General features: G+C 62.6%; 1 protein-coding gene across 5 annotated transcripts; it reads left to right on the top strand.

Moving 5' to 3' along the window:
• Positions 1-35: 35 nt before the first annotated feature.
• SMARCC2 (SWI/SNF related BAF chromatin remodeling complex subunit C2) lies at positions 36-18,758 on the top strand. 5 transcript variants are annotated; one of them, XM_088180742.1, is made up of 29 exons: positions 36-194; positions 338-457; positions 2,383-2,468; positions 2,739-2,820; positions 2,940-3,032; positions 3,117-3,186; positions 4,017-4,086; positions 4,181-4,256; positions 4,337-4,468; positions 4,551-4,666; positions 4,751-4,875; positions 4,952-5,011; positions 5,091-5,128; positions 5,354-5,484; positions 5,585-5,656; positions 5,742-5,855; positions 8,173-8,326; positions 8,453-8,545; positions 8,805-8,927; positions 9,003-9,065; positions 10,014-10,272; positions 14,055-14,216; positions 14,744-14,808; positions 14,886-15,015; positions 15,112-15,278; positions 15,366-15,500; positions 15,586-15,901; positions 16,931-17,393; positions 18,235-18,758. In XM_088180742.1, exons 1-29 carry the CDS (start codon positions 84-86, stop codon positions 18,707-18,709), a joined length of 4,101 nt encoding a protein of 1,366 aa, XP_088036868.1. In that variant the 5' UTR covers positions 36-83; the 3' UTR covers positions 18,710-18,758. The 5 variants fall into 5 exon arrangements, with proteins under 5 accessions (XP_088036868.1, XP_088036867.1, XP_088036871.1 ...); XM_088180741.1 differs by having other exon boundaries at positions 8,802-8,927; XM_088180745.1 differs by lacking the exon at positions 8,453-8,545.
• The last annotated feature ends 19 nt before the right edge of the window (positions 18,759-18,777 follow it).

Here is an 18,777-nt window from a genome sequence, read left to right as displayed (position 1 = left end):
GGCGGGCGCGGCAGTGGCGGCGCGGGGCCGGCAGGGGGCGGCAGTGGCGGGCGGAGGCGGCGGCGCGGCCCGGCCCGCTCAAGATGGCGGTGCGGAAGAAGGACGGCGGCCCCAACGTCAAGTACTACGAGGCCTCGGACACCGTCAGCCAGTTCGACAACGTGCGGCTGTGGCTCGGCAAGAACTACAAGAAGGTAGGTCCGCGGAACCGCGGGGCCGCCGCCGCCGCCGCTCCCCCGCCCCGCCGGGCCCGGCCTGTCACGGCGCCGCCGCCGCCATCGCGCCCCCCCCTCCCCTCAGCGGCCCCGGCGGCCGCGCTGAGCCCCCGGCCCCGCAGTACATCCAGGCCGAGCCCCCCACCAACAAATCGCTGTCGAGCCTGGTGGTGCAGCTGCTGCAGTTCCAGGAGGAGGTGTTCGGGAAGCACGTCAGCAACGCGCCCCTCACCAAGCTGCCGGTGAGAGCCGCGGGGGGACACGGGGGGACACGGGGGGACACGGGGACACAGCGGCCGGGATCCCTCGGGGCCTGGGGGGGGACACGCGGGGGGTCTGGGGACAGGGCTCAGAGCAGGGACAGTGGCCTGGAGGTGCGGGGATGGACCCTCGTGGCGCTGGGGTGAGCGGGGGAAGAGCCCCGAAGAACGGGGGGACAAAGCCCGGACTGGGGAGAGCGCCTCAAAGCTGTGGGGACAGCACCCCACAGAGCTGGGGATGGCACCCCCATAACCGGGGACAGCCCCAGGGAGATGGGGACACGGCCATGGTGAGCAGGGACAAGGCTCTGAGCGCGGATGGTGCCCCAAAGGTGCAGGGATGGCGCTGAGATGGGGGCCTGGAGACCCAGGGAGGAGCCCCAAAGAAGAGGGGACAAAGCCCTGATTTCAGACAGCACCCCAATATCCACGGGAAGCATCCCTGTCTGCAGGGTGTCCCCTCAACAGCCAGGGACAGAGCCCCAGTACCTGGGGACACGGCTCTGCTGGCCAGGGACAAGACCCTGAGCAGGGACAGAGCCCCAAAGACACGAGGACAGAGCCCCAGTGATTTGGGGACATGGCCCTGATGACCCTGATGAGCAGGGACAGAGCCCTGAAGGCCTGGGGACAGACCCCAGTGACACTGGGACAAGGCCCCAGTGACCCACGGGCAGCGCCCCAAAGACCTGGGGACAAAGCTGAGTGGGAACAGGCCCCAGAGCCCCCCAAAAAAAGGCCCCAAAGAACAGGGGACAAGGCCCTGAGTGGGGACAGCGCCTGAGTACTCGGGAACAGAACCCCAGTGCTTGGGGACAGCAGCCAGGGACACGGTCCGTGTGAGGTGGGGACAAGGCCTGGATGGGGACAGCATCCCAAATATGCAGAACCAGCACCCCAAACCTTGGGGCAGAGCCCCAGTGCAGAGGGGACAAGGACAGTGATGACCAAGGACAAGGTCCTGAGCAGGGACAGTGCCCCAGAGACAGGAGCATGTCCCCAATGTCCCCAAAGACCTGGGGACAGCCCAGTGACCTGGGGACACGGCCCTGAGCAGGGACAGCACCCAGAGCCTCAGGGACGTGGCCCTGGTGACACCGTTGAGCATTCGGGTGACTCGGGGACAGCAGCTGACCATGGACAGCAGCCAGTGCCAGTGCCCTGGTCAGGGACACGCCCTGGTGTGCTGGGGACAGTGCTGGGACTGTCCCCAAGGACAGGGGACAGGGTCCCCACACAGGGACAGTTTTACCAGCAGGGACAGCGCCCTGTCCCCAAAAGGGGACACCCCAACACCGGGACAGGGCCTCAGCCAGGGGACACTGGACAGCCCCAAAGGACCTGGGGACAGTGTCCCCAACTGGGGACAGCACTGCAGGAACTCCATCCCAGCTCGGGGACAGAGCCCACGGAGGTGGCACCCGGGAGAGGAGAGGGGACCCTGACAAGGGGGTGGCACCCCGGCAAGGAAATGGTTCCCAGAGGTGGCAGTGACATCCCGGCAAGGGGGTGACAGCCACACCTGGGGATGGGGACCCTGACAGGGGGGTGGCACCTGATGATGGGAGTGGGACAGCTGGGCAAGGGGATGGCACCTAAACATGGGGATGGCACCTAAACATGGGGATGGCACCCCATGAGGGGATGGCACCCAGACAGGGGGATGGCACCCTGAGATGGGGGTGGGACACCTGGGCAAGGAGGTGGCACCCTAGGGAGGGGATGGCACCCCATGAGGGGATGTCCCTAAACACGGCGACGTCACCCTAACAAGGACATGTCACCCAGACGTGGGGATGTCACCCTAACAAGAAGATGTCACCCGGGCAAGGGGCTGGCACCCCGGGGAGTAGATGTCACCCAGCAGGGCAGTGTCCCTGTCCCCCTGAGCCCCTCTCCCGTTGCAGATCAAATGCTTCCTGGATTTCAAGGCGGGGGGAGCCCTGTGCCACATCCTGGCAGCCGCCTATAAATTCAAGAGCGACCAAGGATGGTGAGCACCCATGGGGGGGGTGGTCCTGGGGGGCTTTTGGGGGGGGCAGGGGTGGGGGTCCCCTCCATGGGAACACCCCGGGGTGGCCCCGGGGGGGGGCAGTTGTGGTGGGGTCACCCCCAAAACAAACAGGTGCTGGGACTCTGTCACTTGGGGGCGGAGGGGGGGGGTCCAGACACGTGTCCCACTCCCCCCCACCCCAAATTTGGGGTGCTGACGAGGAGACCTGAGCTGTGGCTTTCATGAGAGTCGCTCTTTTCTTCCAATAAGGCGGCGTTTCGATTTCCAGAATCCCTCGCGCATGGACCGCAACGTGGAGATGTTCATGACCATCGAGAAATCCCTGGTGCAGGTAAGAGCCCTCCCCAGGGCCCTGACCCCCCCCTGAACCCCAAAAACCCTCCCTGTGTCCCCCCATCGTCACTCACAGCTCTGCTCTCCCCCTCTCTCCCTCCCTCCCTCCCTCCCCAGAACAACTGCCTGGCTCGGCCCAACATCTTCCTGCACCAGGAGATCGAGCCCAAACTGCTGGGGAAGCTCAAGGACATCGTCAAGAGGCACCAGGTGGATGGCAGTGCCAGGGTGGGGGGCACAGAGGGGGGGGTCACCCCAATATTTAACCCTGGATTCGTCCCCTGGCTGTCACAGGGCACCGTGACCGAGGACAAGAGCAACGCGTCCCACATCGTGTGCCCCGTGCCCGGGAACCTGGAGGAAGGTGGGGACAGGAGGGGGGGTCTGGGGTTCATGGGGAGCCAGAGAGAGGAATGGGGGTGCGGGAGGAGAGTTTGGGGGGATCCAGGGGGGCCAGAGAGAGGAATGGGGGTGCGGGAGGAGAGTTTGGGGGGATCCAGGGGGGCCAGAGAGAGGAATGGGGGTGCGGGAGGAGAGTTTGGGGGGATCCAGGGGGGCCAGAGAGAGGAATGGGGGTGCGGGAGGGGGATTTTGGGGGGATTCAAAAGAAGGTGGGTGCAGGAGGGGGGTTTGGGGGATTCCAGGGGTTCCAGAGGAAGGTGGGTGCAGGAGGGGGATTTTGGGGTGTTCCAGGGGGCTGGAGGAAGGTAGGTACAGGAGAGGCTTTTGGGGGTTTTCAGGGGGCCAGAGGAGTTTGGGTGCTTCCAGGGGGCCCCGAGGAAGGTGGGAGCAGGAGAGGGATTTTGGGGTTCATAGGGGGCCAGAGAGAGGAAGGTGGGTGCAGGACAGGAGTTTGGGGGGCTTCCAGAGGAAGGTGGGTGCAGGAGGAGAGCTTGGGAGGTTCCAAAGGAAGGTGGGTGCAGGAGGAGGATTTTGGGGAGTTCCAGGGGGCTCAGAGGAAGGTGGGTGCAGGAGGGGGGTTTCTGGGGGCCCAGAGAGAAGAAGGTGGGTGCGGGAGGGAGAGTTTGGGGGGTTCTGGAGGAGGGTGGTGCAGGAGGGGCGTGTTGGGGGGTTCCAGAGGAGGGTGGTGCAGGAGGGGGGTTTTGGGGGGTTCCAGAGGGAGGTGGGTGCAGGAGGGGGGTTTGGGGACCCCCAGGATCCCTGCTCAGCCCAGCCCGTCCGTGTGTCCTGCAGAGGAGTGGGTCCGGCCCGTCATGAAGCGTGACAAGCAGGTGCTGCTGCACTGGGGCTACTACCCCGACAGGTGAGGGGGGGGGGGAAATGAAGATTTCGGGGACCCCCTGTCCCCCCCCAAAATCCCCGTGGGCGCCACTCTGACCCTCTGTCCTCCCTCCCAGCTATGACACCTGGATCCCGGCCAGCGAGATCGAGGCGTCCGTGGAGGATCCCCCGACACCGGAGAAACCCCGGAAGGTACCGGGGGCACCCCCAGGTTCGGGGGGCGGCTGGAGCCCCCCTGCCTGGCCTGACCCAGCCACCCCCCTGCCCCACAGGTCCACGCCAAGTGGATCCTGGACACGGACACCTTCAACGAGTGGATGAACGAGGAGGATTACGAGGTGACGGACGAGAAGAGCCCCGTGACCCGCAGGAAGAAGATCTCGGCCAAGACACTGACAGACGAGGTGAGAGCCAGCTCAGAGCCCCTCGGGGAGGGGTCCTGGGGGTCCCACCCTGCTCAGCTGGACCCCCACGGTGCCCCCCCAGGTGAACAGCCCCGACTCGGACCGGCGGGACAAGAAGGGGGGCAACTACAAGAAGAGGAAGCGCTCGCCCTCCCCCTCGCCCACCCCCGAGGCCAAGAAGAAGAATGCAAAGAAGGGGTGAGCTGGGGGGGTTCTGGGGGGTCTGGGGGTTCAGCCCTGGGGGTCAGTGGTGATGATGGGTGGGGGTCTCTCCTTTGGCAGACCCTCCACCCCCTACAACAAATCCAAGCGCGGGCACCGCGAGGAGGAGCAGGAGGACCTGACCAAGGACATGGACGAGCCCTCGCCCGTCCCCAACGTGGAGGAGGTCACCCTGCCCAAAACAGGTCAGTGCGGGGGGCACAGCCACCCCCGGGGGTCCCCAGCACTGCGGGGGTGCTCAGCACCGCCTTCCCCCCACAGTCAACACCAAGAAGGACTCGGAGTCGGCGCCAGTCAAGGGGGGCACCATGACAGACCTGGGTGAGTGTGAGGAGCCACAGCAGAGCCCTGGCACCCCCGGCCTGGCGGTGCCCAAACCCAGCCCTGTCCTCCCTTCCAGATGAGCAGGAAGACGAGAGCATGGAGACAGCGGGCAAGGTGAGCCCGGGGGTGTTCCCAGCACGGGGGGCACGGCTGCTCAGTGATCACCCGGTTCTCTCTCATTCCTTGTCCCTCTTTTGGGTACAAAAACGCTCTTTTCTGCCCTTCCCCTCACCCCTGGGGCCGCAGCCGGGGCCCTTGGTCTCATCCTGCTGTGGGTGAGGATGATGAAGGGCGCTCAAGGGGGTCCCTTTGCCCATGGGGTGCTGCTGTGTGGGGCAGGACGAGGAGGAGAACGGCACGGGCAGCAAAGGGGAGCAGGCCAAGAACCCCGACCTGCACGAGGACAACGTGACAGAGCAGACCCACCACATCATCATCCCCAGCTACGCCGCCTGGTTCGACTACAACAGGTACAGCCAGCACGGCCTGGGGGGGGGTCTGAGCCCTCCTTCATCACCTGAGGATGAGGAGGCTCCTCCCAGAGCCCTCCCCCATCCTCTCCTCCCGCAGCGTCCACGCCATCGAGCGCCGCGCCCTGCCCGAGTTCTTCAACGGCAAAAACAAATCCAAGACCCCCGAAATGTGAGGCCGAAGCCCCTGTGCCCGCTGCCCGCAGCCCCCCCCGGGGGCCGTGCCTGGCGCTGAGCCCCCCCTGTGCCCCCCACAGATACCTGGCCTACCGGAACTTCATGATCGACACGTACCGGCTGAACCCGCAGGAGTACCTGACCAGCACGGCGTGCCGCCGCAACCTGGCCGGGGACGTGTGCGCCATCATGAGGTGGGGGCGGCTGGGGGCTGGCACGGGGGGCTGGCATGGGGGGGTGACACTGCTGACACGAGTTTGTGGTGTTCAGGGGCTGAGCTGGCACTGCTGACAGGGGCTCGTGGTGTTGAGGGGTTGGTTTGGCACCCCAGTCCTAATGGGGGTTGGTGCTGGTGGGGTTGGGGGTCAGTGTGGCAGCCCAGGATTAGCAGGGGTCAGTGTGGCACAGTGCTGGGTGGTCAGTGTGGCACCCTGGCAGTGGCAAAGGGTCACCATGGCACCTCAGTGGTGGTGGAGGGTCAGTGTGGCACTCGGTGCTGGCAGAGGGTCAGCGTGGCACCCCACGGTTGGTGGGGGTCTGGTGCCAGGGGTGGGGTCATTGCTGTGGCACCCTGGTGGCGCCACCGGGGCTGGGGGCTCAGTGTGGCACCTGGCACTGGCCAGAATCTGGCACCAGTGGAGCTGAGGGCTTGGTTTGCACCCTGGGGGTGGCAGGGGGTCAGTGTGGCACCCTGGGGGTGGCAGGGACCTGGTGCCACTGGGGCAGGGGGATCATTTTGGCACCCTGGGGGTGGCAGGAGTCCAGTGCCAGTGGGACAAGGTGGTCAGTGTCACCTTGGCACTGCTGTGTGTTCAATACCAGTGGGACAGGGGTGGTCAGTGTCACCCTGGCACTGCTGTGTGTCCAGTACCAGTGGGACAGGGGTGGGCAGTGTCACCCTGTGACAATGAGACAGGGATGGTCAATGTCACCCTCGCACTGCTGTGTGTCCAGTACCAGTGGGACAGGGTGGTCAGTGTCACTCTGTGTCCAGTGCCAGTGGGATAGGGGTGGCCAGTGTCACCTTGTCACTGGTGGGTGTCCAATACCATGGCACAGGGTGGTCAGTGTCACTCTGTGACAATGGATAGGGGTGGTCAGTGTCACCCTGTGACAGTGGGACAGGGGTGGTCAGTGTCACCCTGTGGATAGGGGTGGTCAGTGTCACCCTGTGACAATGGTTAGAGGTGGTCAGTGTCACCCTGTGGATAGGGGTGGTCAGTGTCACCCTGTGACAATGGTTAGAGGTGGTCAGTGTCACCCTATGGATAGGGGTGGTCAGTGTCAGTCTGTGTCCAATGCCATGGACAGGGGTGGTCACTGTCACCCTGTGACAATGGACAGGGGTGGTCACTGTCACCCCATGGATAGGGGTGGTCACTGTCACCCTATGGACAGGGGTGGTTGGTGTCACCCTGTGACAGTGGGATAGGGGTGATCGGTGTCACCCCATGGACAGGGGTGGTCAGTGTCACCCTGTGACAATGGCACAGGGGTGGTCACTGTCACCCCATGGACAGGGGTGGTCAGTGTCACCCCATGGACAGGGTGGTCACTGTCACCCCATGGACAGGGTGGTCGGTGTCACCCCATGGACAGGGTGGTCACTGTCACCCCATGGACAGGGTGGTCGGTGTCACCCCATAGACAGGGTGGTCACTGTCACCCTATGGACAGGGTGGTCGGTGTCACCCCATAGACAGGGTGGTCACTGTCACCCCATGGACAGGGTGGTCACTGTCACCCCATGGACAGGGTGGTCGGTGTCACCCTATGGACAGGGATGGTCACTGTCACCCTATGGACAGGGGTGGTCACTGTCACCCTGTGACAATGGACAGGGGTGGTCACTGTCACCCCATGGATAGGGGTGGTCACTGTCACCCCATGGACAGGGTGGTCGGTGTCACCCCATGGACAGGGTGGTCGGTGTCACCCCATGGACAGGGTGGTCAGTGTCACCCTATGGACAGGGGTGGTCACTGTCACCCTATGGACAGGGTGGTCACTGTCACCCCATGGACAGGGTGGTCGGTGTCACCCCATGGACAGGGTGGTCGGTGTCACCCCATGGACAGGGTGGTCGGTGTCACCCTATGGACAGGGGTGGTCACTGTCACCCCATGGACAGGGTGGTCGGTGTCACCCCATGGACAGGGTGGTCGGTGTCACCCCATGGACAGGGTGGTCACTGTCACCCCATGGACAGGGTGGTCACTGTCACCCTATGGACAGGGATGGTCACTGTCACCCCATGGTCAGGGTGGTCGGTGTCACCCCATGGACAGGGATGGTCACTGTCACCCCATGGACAGGGTGGTCACTGTCACCCTATGGACAGGGATGGTCACTGTCACCCCATGGTCAGGGTGGTCACTGTCACCCTATGGACAGGGATGGTCACTGTCACCCCATGGACAGGGTGGTCACTGTCACCCCATGGACAGGGTGGTCACTGTCACAGCAGTGCCCACGCCGTGCCCCGCACGCTCTGAGCCCGTGTCCCCGCAGGGTCCACGCCTTCCTGGAGCAGTGGGGTCTCATCAATTACCAGGTGGACGCCGAGAGCCGTCCCACCCCCATGGGCCCCCCGCCCACCTCGCACTTCCACGTGCTGGCCGACACCCCCTCGGGGCTGGTGCCGCTGCAGCCCAAGACGCCCCAGGTGGGTGCCGGGGGCGGCCGCCCCTCGCAGCCGCGACCCCCCCCCTGCCGCCCCCCGGTCCCCGCGGGGGCCGGGCGAGGGGTGGGGCGGGGGGTGGGGGATGCACAGCTTCGATCCGTGCCTCAGGGCCGGCAGAGCGACGGCGACGCCAAGACGGGCCGCAAGAGCAAAGAGATCGAGGAGCTGGTCAGCGAGACGGTGAAGGGCAAGCCGGAGCTGGTAGGCGGCTCCTTGGGGTCCGTGCCCCCCGCCGCTGGCCGAGGAAGGCTCCTTCCCTCCTCCCCCTCGCATGCCGCCCTGCCCCGGGGAGCAGGGACGCGGGGGGGGACACCGTGATGGGGACACCGTGATGGGGACACCGTGACACGAAGGCTTCACCGGGGGACAGCGGGGAGGAGGAGGAGGAGGAGGAGGAGGGACACGGCGATGTCGTGCCCCGCGGTGCCCGCCCAGCGTGTCCCCTCTCCCCCCACAGCAGCAGCCGAGCTCGGCCTCGCAGCAGATGCTGAACTTCCCCGACAAGGGCAAGGAGAAGCCGGCGGACATGCAGAACTTCGGGCTCCGCACCGACATGTACACCAAGAAGAACGTCCCGTCCAAGGTGGGCACCGCCCCCGGCCCCCCGGCCCGCCCCGACCCCCGCCCGCCGCCCCTCACCCCCAATTTCATCCCGCAGAGCAAAGCGGCCGCCAGCGCCACTCGGGAGTGGACGGAGCAGGAGACGCTGCTGCTGCTGGAGGTGCGTGGGGACAGGGACAGGGGGACAGGGGGACAGGGGATGTGGGGACAGGGGGACAGGGGATGTGGGGACAGGGACAGGGGGACAGGGGAACAGAGAATGTGGGGACAGGGGGACAGAGAATGTGGGGACAGGGGAACAGGGGAACAGGAGATGTGGGGACAGGGACAGGGGAACAGGGGGACAGGGGATGTGGGGACAGGGACAGGGGGACAGGGGGACAGGGGATGTGGGGACAGGGACAGGGGGACAGGGGGACAGGGGATGTGGGGACAGGGGGACAGAGAATGTGGGGACAGGGGGACAGAGAATGTGGGGACAGGCACAGGGGAACAGGGGGACAGGAGATGTGGGGACAGGGACAGGGGAACAGAGAATGTGGGGACAGGGCATGTAGGGGGACAGGGGACATGGGGACAGGACAGGGGACGTGGGGACAGAGGGGACTTTGGGATAGAGGGGATGTGGGGACATGGGATGTCTGAGGAAATGGGATGTGAGGACAGGACAGGGGATGTGGGAACAGGACAGGGGACAGAGGGGACATGGGATATGGGGACAGGGGACGTGGGGGGACAGGGGATGTGGGGATAGGAGAGGGGACAGGGGACGTGGGGATAAGAGGGGATGTGGGGATAAGAGGGGATGTGGGGACAGGGCAGGGGATGTGGAGACAGAGGGGATGTGAGGACAGAAGGGACGTGGGAACAGGGGATGTGGGGAAAGGACAGGGGATGTGGGAACAGGGAACGTGGGGGAACAGGGGACACAGAGGGACAGGGGATGTGGGAACAGGGCATGTGGGAACAGGACAGGGGATGTGAGGCAGGACAGGGGATGTGAGACAGGACAGGGGATGTGAAGACAGGACAGGGGATGTGGGGTCAGGACAGGGGATGTGGGGCAGGGCTGCCAGACCCCCCTGACGCCCCTGAGCCCGCCCCACAGGCGCTGGAGATGTACAAGGACGACTGGAACAAGGTGTCAGAGCACGTGGGCAGCCGCACCCAGGACGAGTGCATCCTGCACTTCCTGCGCCTGCCCATCGAGGACCCCTACCTGGAGGACTCGGAGGCGTCCCTGGGCCCCCTGGCCTACCAGCCCATCCCCTTCAGCCAGTCGGGCAACCCCGTCATGAGCACCGTGGCCTTCCTGGCCTCCGTGGTGGATCCACGCGTGGCCTCGGCAGCCGCCAAATCGGCTCTGGGTAAGGCGGGGGGTGGGCGGGGGGATTGGGGGGGAATGGGGGGACTGGAGGGGAATGGGGGGAATGGGGGGACAGAGACTGTGGGGAGAGGGGACAGGGAGTGGGATGGATCCTATAGGAAGAGGAACAAATCCCATAGAGAGGGGACAGGGAGTGTGGAGAATTGGATGAGTCCTATAGGAAGAGGAACAAATCCTATAGGGAGAAGGAACAGGACTGTGGGGAGTGGGATGAGTCCTGTAGGGAGAAGGAAGGACAGGGAGTGTGGGGACAGGGGAGAGGGGCACAGAGTGTGGGGAGTCCTGTGGGAGAATGGATGAGTCCTACAGGGAATTCTCTAGGCAGACAGGACGAGTTTCATGGGAAGAGGGACAAATTCTACAGGGGATTCTGTAGGAGAATGGGATGAGTTCTGTAGGGGATCCTGCAGGGAAATCAAATAAATACTGAGGGGAGAGAAATGTGTTCCCTGTGGGGAGGGATGAGTCCTATAAAAATTCCTGTGGAGGGTGGAAAGAGCTCATTAAAGAGTTTATAGGGAGTCCTGTAAGAGAATGGGATGGGTCCTGTAGGGAGTTCTGTGGGGAGACAGGATGAGTGTTACAGGAAGAGGGACAAGTCCTGCAGGATAATGGGGAAATGTAGGGAATCCTGCAGTGAGATGGGATCAGGAATGTGGGAGAGGGATGAATCCTATAAAATATCCCACAGGGAAATGGGATCAGTGCTGTGGGAGATGGGATCAGGAATGTGGGAGAAGGATGAGTCCTATAAAATATCCCACAGGGAAATGGGAAGATTGAGACAGGGAGAAGGGCTGAGTGCTATAGGATATCCTACAGGGAACTGGGATGAGTCTGATGAGAATAAAATTCCAAGGTTTTGGAGTGGAAAAAGAGGGATTTGGGGGAAGACAAGGCCCAAAATTCCAAGCTTCCTGAGGGAAAAGTGGGATGTGGGGGAGTGCTAGGCCCAAAATTCTGGGATTTTGGAGGGAAAAGTGGGATTTGGAGTAGGCCAAGATGAATATTCCCAGATTTCTGAGGGAAAAATGGGAAGCAGGGAAATGCTGAGCACTGGATTCCAAGATTTTGGAGTGGAAAAAGTGGGATTTGGGATATGCCAGGCCCAAAATTCCAAGCTTCCTGAGGGAAAAGTGGGATTTTGGATGTGCCAGGCTTAAAATTCCAAGATTTTCAAGGGAAAAGGAGGATTTGGAGTAGGCCAAGTTCAAAATCCCCAGATTTCTGAGGGAAAAGTGGGATTTGAGATATTCCAGGCCCAAAATGCCAAGGTTTTAGAGGGAAAAGTGGAATTTGGAGTAGGCCAAGCTCAGTATTTCCAGATTTCTGAGGGAAAAGTGAAAAGCAGGGAAGTGCTGAGCACAAAATTCCAAGATTTTGGAGTGGAAGAACTGGGATTTGCAATATGCCAGGCCCAAAATTCCAAGCTTCCTGAGGGAAAAGTGGGATTTGGGAGATGCCAGGTCCAAAATTCTGGGATTTTAGAGGGAAAAGGAGGATTTAGAGTAGGCCGAACTCTAAATTCCCAGATTTCTGAGGGAAAAGTGGGATTTTGGATGTGCCAGTCTTAAAATTCCAAGATTTTGGAGTGGAAAAAGTGGGATTTGGGATAGGCCAAACTCAGTATTCCCAGATTTCTGAGGGAAGAGTGGGATTTGGGATATGCTAGGCCCGAAATTCACAGATTTGTGAGGGAAAAGCAGGATTTGGAGTAGGCCAAACTCTAAATTCCCAGAATTACTGAGAGAAAAACAGGATTTGGAGTAGGCCAAACTCTAAATTCTCAGATTTGTGAGGGAAAAGCAGGATTTGGAGTAGGCCAAGCTGAATATTCCCAGATTTGTGAGAGAAAATCAGGATTTGGAGTAGGCCAAGCTGAATATTCTCAGATTTGTGAGGGAAAAGCAGGATTTTGAGTATTCCAAGCTGAATATCCCCTGATTTTTGAGGGAAAAGCAAGATTTGGAGTAAGCCAAGCTGAATATTTCTAGATTTACTGAGGGAAAAGTGGGATTTGGGAGGTGCCAGGCCCAGAATTCTGGGATTTTAGAGTGAAAAGTGGGATTTGGAGTAGGCCAAGCTCAGTATTCCCAGATTTGTGAGGAAAGAGTGGGATTTGGGATATGCTAGGCTCGAAATTCCAAGATTTTAGAGATAAAAGCAGGATTTGGAGTAGCCCAAACTCTAAATTACCAGATTTGTGAGGGAAAAGCAGGATTTGGAATAGGCCAAGATCAGTATTCCTAGATTTGTGAGAGAAAAGCGGGATTTGGAGTAGGCCAAGCTGAATATTCCAAGATTTCTGAGGGAAGAGTGGGATTTGGGATATGCTAGGCCCGAAATTCCAACATTTGTGAGAGAAAAGCAAGATTTGGAGTAGGCCAAGCTGAATATCCCCTGATTTGTGAGGGAAAAGCAGGATTTGGAGTAGGCCAACCTGAATATTCCCCGATTTACTGAGCGAAAAGCAGGATTTGGAGTAGGCCAAGCTGAATATTCCCAGATTTGTGAGAGAAAAGCAGGATTTGGAGTAGGCCAAGCTGAATATCCCCTGATTTGTGAGGGAAAAGCAGGATTTGGAGTAGGCCGAGCTCAGTATTCCCAGATTTCTGAGGGAAGAGTGGGATTTGGGATATGCTAGGCCCAAAATTCCCAGATTTGTGAGGGAAAAGCAGGATTTGGAATAGGCCGAGCTCAGTATTCCCCGATTTACTGAGGGAAAAGCAGGATTTGGTGTAGGCCAAGCTGAATATTCCCATATTTGTGAGGGAAAAGCAGGATTTGGAGTAGGCCAACCTGAATATTCCCCGATTTACTGAGGGAAAATCAGGATTTGGAGTAGGCCAAACTCTAAATTCCAGTATTTCTGAGGGAAAAGCAAGATTTGGAGTAGGCCAAGCTCAGTATTCCCAGATTTGTGAGGGAAAAGCAGGATCTGGAGTAGGCCGAGCTCAGTATTCCCAGATTTACTGAGGGAAAAGCAGGATTTGGAGTAGGCCGAGCTCAGTATTCCCAGATTTACTGAGGGAAAAGCAGGATTTTTGGAGTAGGCCGAGCTCAGTATTCCCAGACTTGTGAGGGAAAAGTAGGATTTGGAGTAGGCCGAGCTCAGTATTCCCAGATTTACTGAGGGAAAATCAGGGTTTTTGGAGTAGGCCGAGCTCGGTATTCCCGGATTTACTGAGGGAAAATCAGGATTTTTGGAGTAGGCCGAGCTCGGTATTCCCAGATTTACTGAGGGAAAATCAGGGTTTTTGGAGTAGGCCGAGCTGAATATTCCCAGATTTGTGAGAGAAAATCAGGATTTGGAGTAGGCCAAGCTCAGTATTCCCGGATTTGTGAGGGAAGATCAGGATTTGGAGTAGGCCAAACTCTAAATTCCCAGATTTACTGAGGGAAAATCAGGATTTGGAGTAGGCCGAGCTCGGTATTCCCAGACTTGTGAGGGAAAATCAGGATTTTTGGAGTAGGCCGAGCTCGGTATTCCCAGATTTACTGAGGGAAAATCAGGATTTGGAGTAGGCCGAGCTCGGTATTCCCGGATTTACTGAGGGAAAAGCAGGATTTTTGGAGTAGGCCGAGCTCGGTATTCCCGGATTTACTGAGGGAAAATCAGGGTTTTTGGAGTAGGCCGAGCTCGGTATTCCCGGATTTGTGAGTCCAGGGCTGAGCCCCCCGGGAGCCGCGTGGGGCCGGGGGAGGCAGGGCCGGTTTTTGGGGGCTCCCTTCGGGGGTCCCACGGGGGATTGGTGCCCGCAGAGGAATTCTCCAAGATGAAGGAGGAGGTGCCCACGGCGCTGGTGGAGGCTCACGTGCGCAAGGTGGAGGAGGCGGCCAAGGTGACGGGCAAGGCTGACCCGGCCTTCGGGCTGGAGAGCAGCGGCATCGCCGGCACCGCCGCGGACGAGCCCGAGCGCATCGGTCAGCGGGGCTGGGGGGCTGGGGACGGGGAATGGGGGTCCCGGGGGGCTGGGGACGGGGGATGGGGGTCCTGGGGGGCTGGGGAGAAGGGACGGGGGTCCGGGGGGGGCTGGGGACAACGAATGGGGGGCTGGGGAGAGGGGATGGGGGTCCTGGCGGCTGGGGAGAGGGTCCTGGGGATCCTGGGGGGCTGGGGACAGGGGATGGGGGTCCCGGGAGGCTGGGGAGAGGGGATGGGGGCCCTGGGGGTCCTGCGGGGCTGGGGAGGGGTCCTGGGGGAGGATGGCACTGACATCCTGGGGGGCTGGGCAAGGGGTGAGGGGGGACTGGGTAGGGGGTCCCGGGGGGCTGGGGAGGGAGGTCCCGGGGATCCGGGGGTCCTGGGGGGCCGGGCAGGGGCTCAGGGGTTCAAGGGGTCCAGGGGTCCCGGTCAGGGGGTCCTGGGGGTCTGGTCAGGGGTTCAGGGGGATGGGACAGGGCCTCAGGGGGTCCTGGGGGTCCTGGCTGAGCCCGGGTTTTGTCCCCAGAGGAGAGCGGGGCAGAGGAGGCGCGGGCTGAGGCGCAGCCGGCTGAGGAGAAGAAGGAGGTGAAGGTAAGGGGGGTGTGGGGAGGGGGTCTGGGGGCAAATGGGGCAGGATTCGGGTGCCCACGGGGCTGGTCAATCCCCAGGAGCCCCGGGATGGCAGCACCGAGGAGGAGGCCAAGGAGAAACCTGGGGAGACCCCCAAGAAGGAGGAGGAGAAGGGGAAGGAGGTGGAGGGCGAGAAGGAGCCAGACAAGGGTGACAGTGACAGTGCCGGTGAGTGGGGACACTGAGGGGCTGGGGGGACACTGAGGGGCTGAGGGGACCCTGAGCCCCCCACGGCCCTGCTGACACTGCCCCACCTGGCCCCAGGTGAGCCCGAGAAGGAGAAGGAGGTGAAGGAGGGGCAGGATGAGGCGCCCAAGGAGCCGCCGGAGCCCGAGGCCGAGCGCAAGGCCAAGGTGGAGCGGGACATCGGCGAGGGGAACCTGTCCACGGCCGCCGCCGCCGCCCTGGCCGCTGCTGCCGTCAAGGCCAAGGTGAGCCAGGGGCTCCGGGCTGGGCTTGGAGCACGGCGGGGACGCTCCAGGTGCGACCCCTGACCCCCCCTCGTTGTCCCCCGGCAGCACCTGGCGGCCGTGGAGGAGCGTAAAATCAAATCCTTGGTGGCTCTGCTGGTGGAGACGCAGATGAAGAAGCTGGAGATCAAACTGCGGCACTTCGAGGAGCTGGAAACCATCATGGACCGCGAGCGCGAGGCCGTGAGTGCCCGGGCCCTGGTGGCACCTGCTTGTCCCCACCCTCCGTGCCCTGGTGACCCGTGCCCTGTGTCCCTGTCCCTCGCAGCTGGAATACCAGCGGCAGCAGCTCCTGGCCGACCGCCAGGCGTTCCACATGGAGCAGCTGAAATACGCCGAGATGCGCGCCCGGCAGCAGCACTTCCAGCACCTGCAGCAGCAGCAGCAGCAGCAGCAGCCGCCGCTGCCCCCCGGGGCACAGCCCCTGCCCGCCGCCGCCGCCCCCCTGGCCCCCGCTGCCCACCCGCTGGCAGCGCAGCCCACCCCGGCCATGGTGGGCCCCGCCGAGCCCGTGGGGCAGCCCCTGCCCGGGGCCCCCCCGCCGCAGCCGCCGCCGCCCCCGGGAGCCCCGGCGGTCCCGCACGGTGAGTGGGGGGGGGGTCCGGGGTGAGGGGGGGGCTGGGAGTGTCCCCACGGTGCTGGGGTGGGTGGGGGTCTCACCGCTGGGGGCTGGGAGTGTCCCCATAGTGCTGGGGTGGGTGGGGGTCTGGGAGTGTCCCCACGGTGCTGGGGTGGGTGGGGGTCTCACCGCTGGGGGCTGGGAGTGTCCCCATAGTGCTGAGATGGGTGAGGGTCTGGGAGTGTCCCCATAGTGCTAGGGTGGGTGGGGGGGGTCTCAGTGTTGGAGGCTGGGAGTGTCCCCACGGTGCTGGGGTGGGTGGGGGTCTCACCGTTGGTGTTTTCCAAGTGTGTTTTGGGAGGAGAGTTTTGCTGATGCTGAGGATTTGGGGGTGGGGGTCTCACCACTGGGGTCTCACGGGCTCTCTTCCCCCAGCCCCCACAATGAGTGGGGGTCTCACGGGCTGTCTCTTCTTTCCCCACCACCAAGGGATATCTGAATTAGGGTGGGGGTCTCACGGGCTGTCTCCCCCCCCAGCAGTGGATGTCCAGATTAGGGTGGGGGTCTCACGGGCTGTCTCCCCCCCCACCAATGGATGTCCAGATTAGGGTGGGGGTCTCACGGGCTGTGTCCCCCCCAGCAGTGGATGTCCAGATAAGGGTGGGGGTCTCACGGGCTGTGTCCCCCCCACCAGTGGATGTCCAGATTAGGGTGGGGGTCTCACGGGCTGTGTCCCCCCCACCAGTGGATGTCCAGATTAGGGTGGGGGTCTCACTGGCTGTGTCCCCCCCAGCAGTGGATATCCAGATTAGGGTGGGGGTCTCACGGGCTGTGTCCCCCCCAGCAGTGGATGTCCAGATTAGGGTGGGGGTCTCACGGGCTGTGTCCCCCCCACCAGTGGATGTCCAGATTAGGGTGGGGGTCTCACTGGCTGTGTCCCCCCCAGCAGTGGATATCCAGATTAGGGTGGGGGTCTCACGGGCTGTCTCCCCCCCACCAGTGGATGTCCAGATGAGGGTGGGGGTCTCACGGGCTGTGTCCCCTCTCCCCGCAGCCCCGGCGCCGTTCCCCGGGCAGCAGCCGCCGCCCTCTCAGAGCCTGGCGGGGACGCTGGGCGGTGGCAGCAGCGGCAGCAGCAGCAGCAGCAGCAGCAGCAGCAGCAGCAGCAGCGGCCACCCCGCCGTGCCCGGTAATGTCACCGTGCCCGTTAATGTCACCGTGCCCGGGAACGCCACCGTGCCCGGGAGCGCCAGCGCGGCCCTGCCCTTCGGGTTGCCCGTGCCCACCCTCGCCCCGAGCATGGCTAACCCTCCGTGCGAGCCCTTCCCCGCTAACCCAGCCCCGCTCCCGCTGCATGGGGCCCTGGCCAGCAGCATGCCGGGGGTGGGGGGGCTGCCCCCCAGCGCCCACCCAGCCGGGCTGGCCCTGCCGCCGCTGCCGGGGGGGGGGCTCGGCCGCCGCGCACAGCCCCGCCATCGTGGCCGCCGTGCAGGGAAGCCTCCTTCCCAACCTGGCAGGTGAGGAATGGTTGGGGCGTGTGGGGAGCAGAGGGTGGGGCTGGGTGGGTGGGAGAAGGGGAGGGGGTCGTACGGAGGTGGGGGGGGGGGGGTAGGGGAAGGTGATCTCCTGTGCTCCCCCCTCCCCTCACCTGTGACCCCCCTGCTCTTACCTCACCTGTGCCCCTCTCCCCTCACCCCACCTGTGCTCCCCCATCCCCTCACCTCACCTGTGCTCCTCCCATCCCTTCACCCCACCTGTGACCCCCCCCTCCCCTCACCTCACCTGTGACCCCCCTCCCCTCACCTGTGCCCCCCCGTGCCCTCACCTCACCTGTGACCTCCATCTCTTCACCCCACCTGTGCCCCCCCTCCCCTCATCTCACCTGTGCCCCCCCATCCCCTCACCTCACCTGTGCCCCCCTATCCCTTCACCCCACCTGTGCTCCCCCGTGCCCTCACCTCACCTGTGACCCCCCATCTCCTCACCTCACCTGTGACCCTCCATGACCTCACCCCACCTGTGACCCCCCCATCCCCTCACCCCACCTGTGACCCCCCCATCCCCTCACCTCACCTGTAACCCCCTATCCCTTCACCCCACCTGTGACCCCCATCCCCTCACCCCACCTGTGACCCCATCCCTTCACCCCACCTGTGACCCCCCATCCCCTCACCTCACCTGTGCTCCCCCCTCCCCTCATCTCACCTGTGACCCCCCCCCATCCCCTCACCCCACCTGTGCTCCCCCCTCCCCTCACCCCACCTGTAACCCCCTATCCCCTCACCCCACCTGTGACCCTCCATGACCTCACCTGTGACCCGGACCCCGTTTTTTTTTTTTTGTCTTTTCTCCCCGCAGACCAAGGTCCCCCCCTGCAGCCGGAGCCCATCGTGCCCACCCCCAGCACGGCCACCCCCGTGCCCCCCACGCAGTGAGCCCCGGGACGCCGCAGCCCCCCCAGACCGGCCCCTCCCGCCCCCCGAAGGCTCCTCCCAGGACCCCCTCCCCACCCTCCGTGTCCCCTCCCCGCCCTCCTCCTCCTCCTCCTCCTCCTCCTCCCCCAGCTTTGGTCTTTTTTTATGATTGTCCCGCATTTTATTTAAGTCTCCCGGGGGGGCCGGGCCCCTGCTCCCCCCGGTTATTTATGAGACAGCTCCGATCCCACCTGGCACATGGGCATTCCCCCCCCTCCAAAAACCTCCCCCTTCCCAGATCCTTCTCCTCCCCTCGTCCCTTTTTTTGGTTTCGTTTTTTTTTTCGGTTTTTTTTTTTTTTTTTTTTTTTTTTGTTGTTGGTTTTTTTTTTTGGTTTTTCTGTTCGTTTCTTTTTTTAAAAAACCAATAAAAATAAAAATTCCAAGTCCCCGGGGCGGGAAGAAGCGGCCTGGTGGTGCTGGGTCTG

Source organism: Sturnus vulgaris, chromosome 30, assembly GCF_052056855.1.
Source record: "Sturnus vulgaris isolate bStuVul1 chromosome 30, bStuVul1.hap1, whole genome shotgun sequence".
Lineage (NCBI taxonomy): Eukaryota > Metazoa > Chordata > Aves > Passeriformes > Sturnidae > Sturnus > Sturnus vulgaris.
The sequence above is the reverse complement of the archived record's forward strand: the minus strand, read 5'-3'. Positions and strand labels throughout refer to the sequence as shown.

Coding starts and splice junctions, on each gene's coding strand:
- SMARCC2 (XM_088180741.1), top strand. CDS start 84: ATGGCGGTGCGGAAGAAGGACGGCGGCCCCAACGTCAAGTACTACGAG. Junction 4,876..4,951: donor GGTCACCCTGCCCAAAACAG/GTCAGTGCGGGG, acceptor TTCCCCCCACAG/TCAACACCAAGAAGGACTCG. Junction 9,066..10,013: donor AGACGCTGCTGCTGCTGGAG/GTGCGTGGGGAC, acceptor CCCGCCCCACAG/GCGCTGGAGATGTACAAGGA.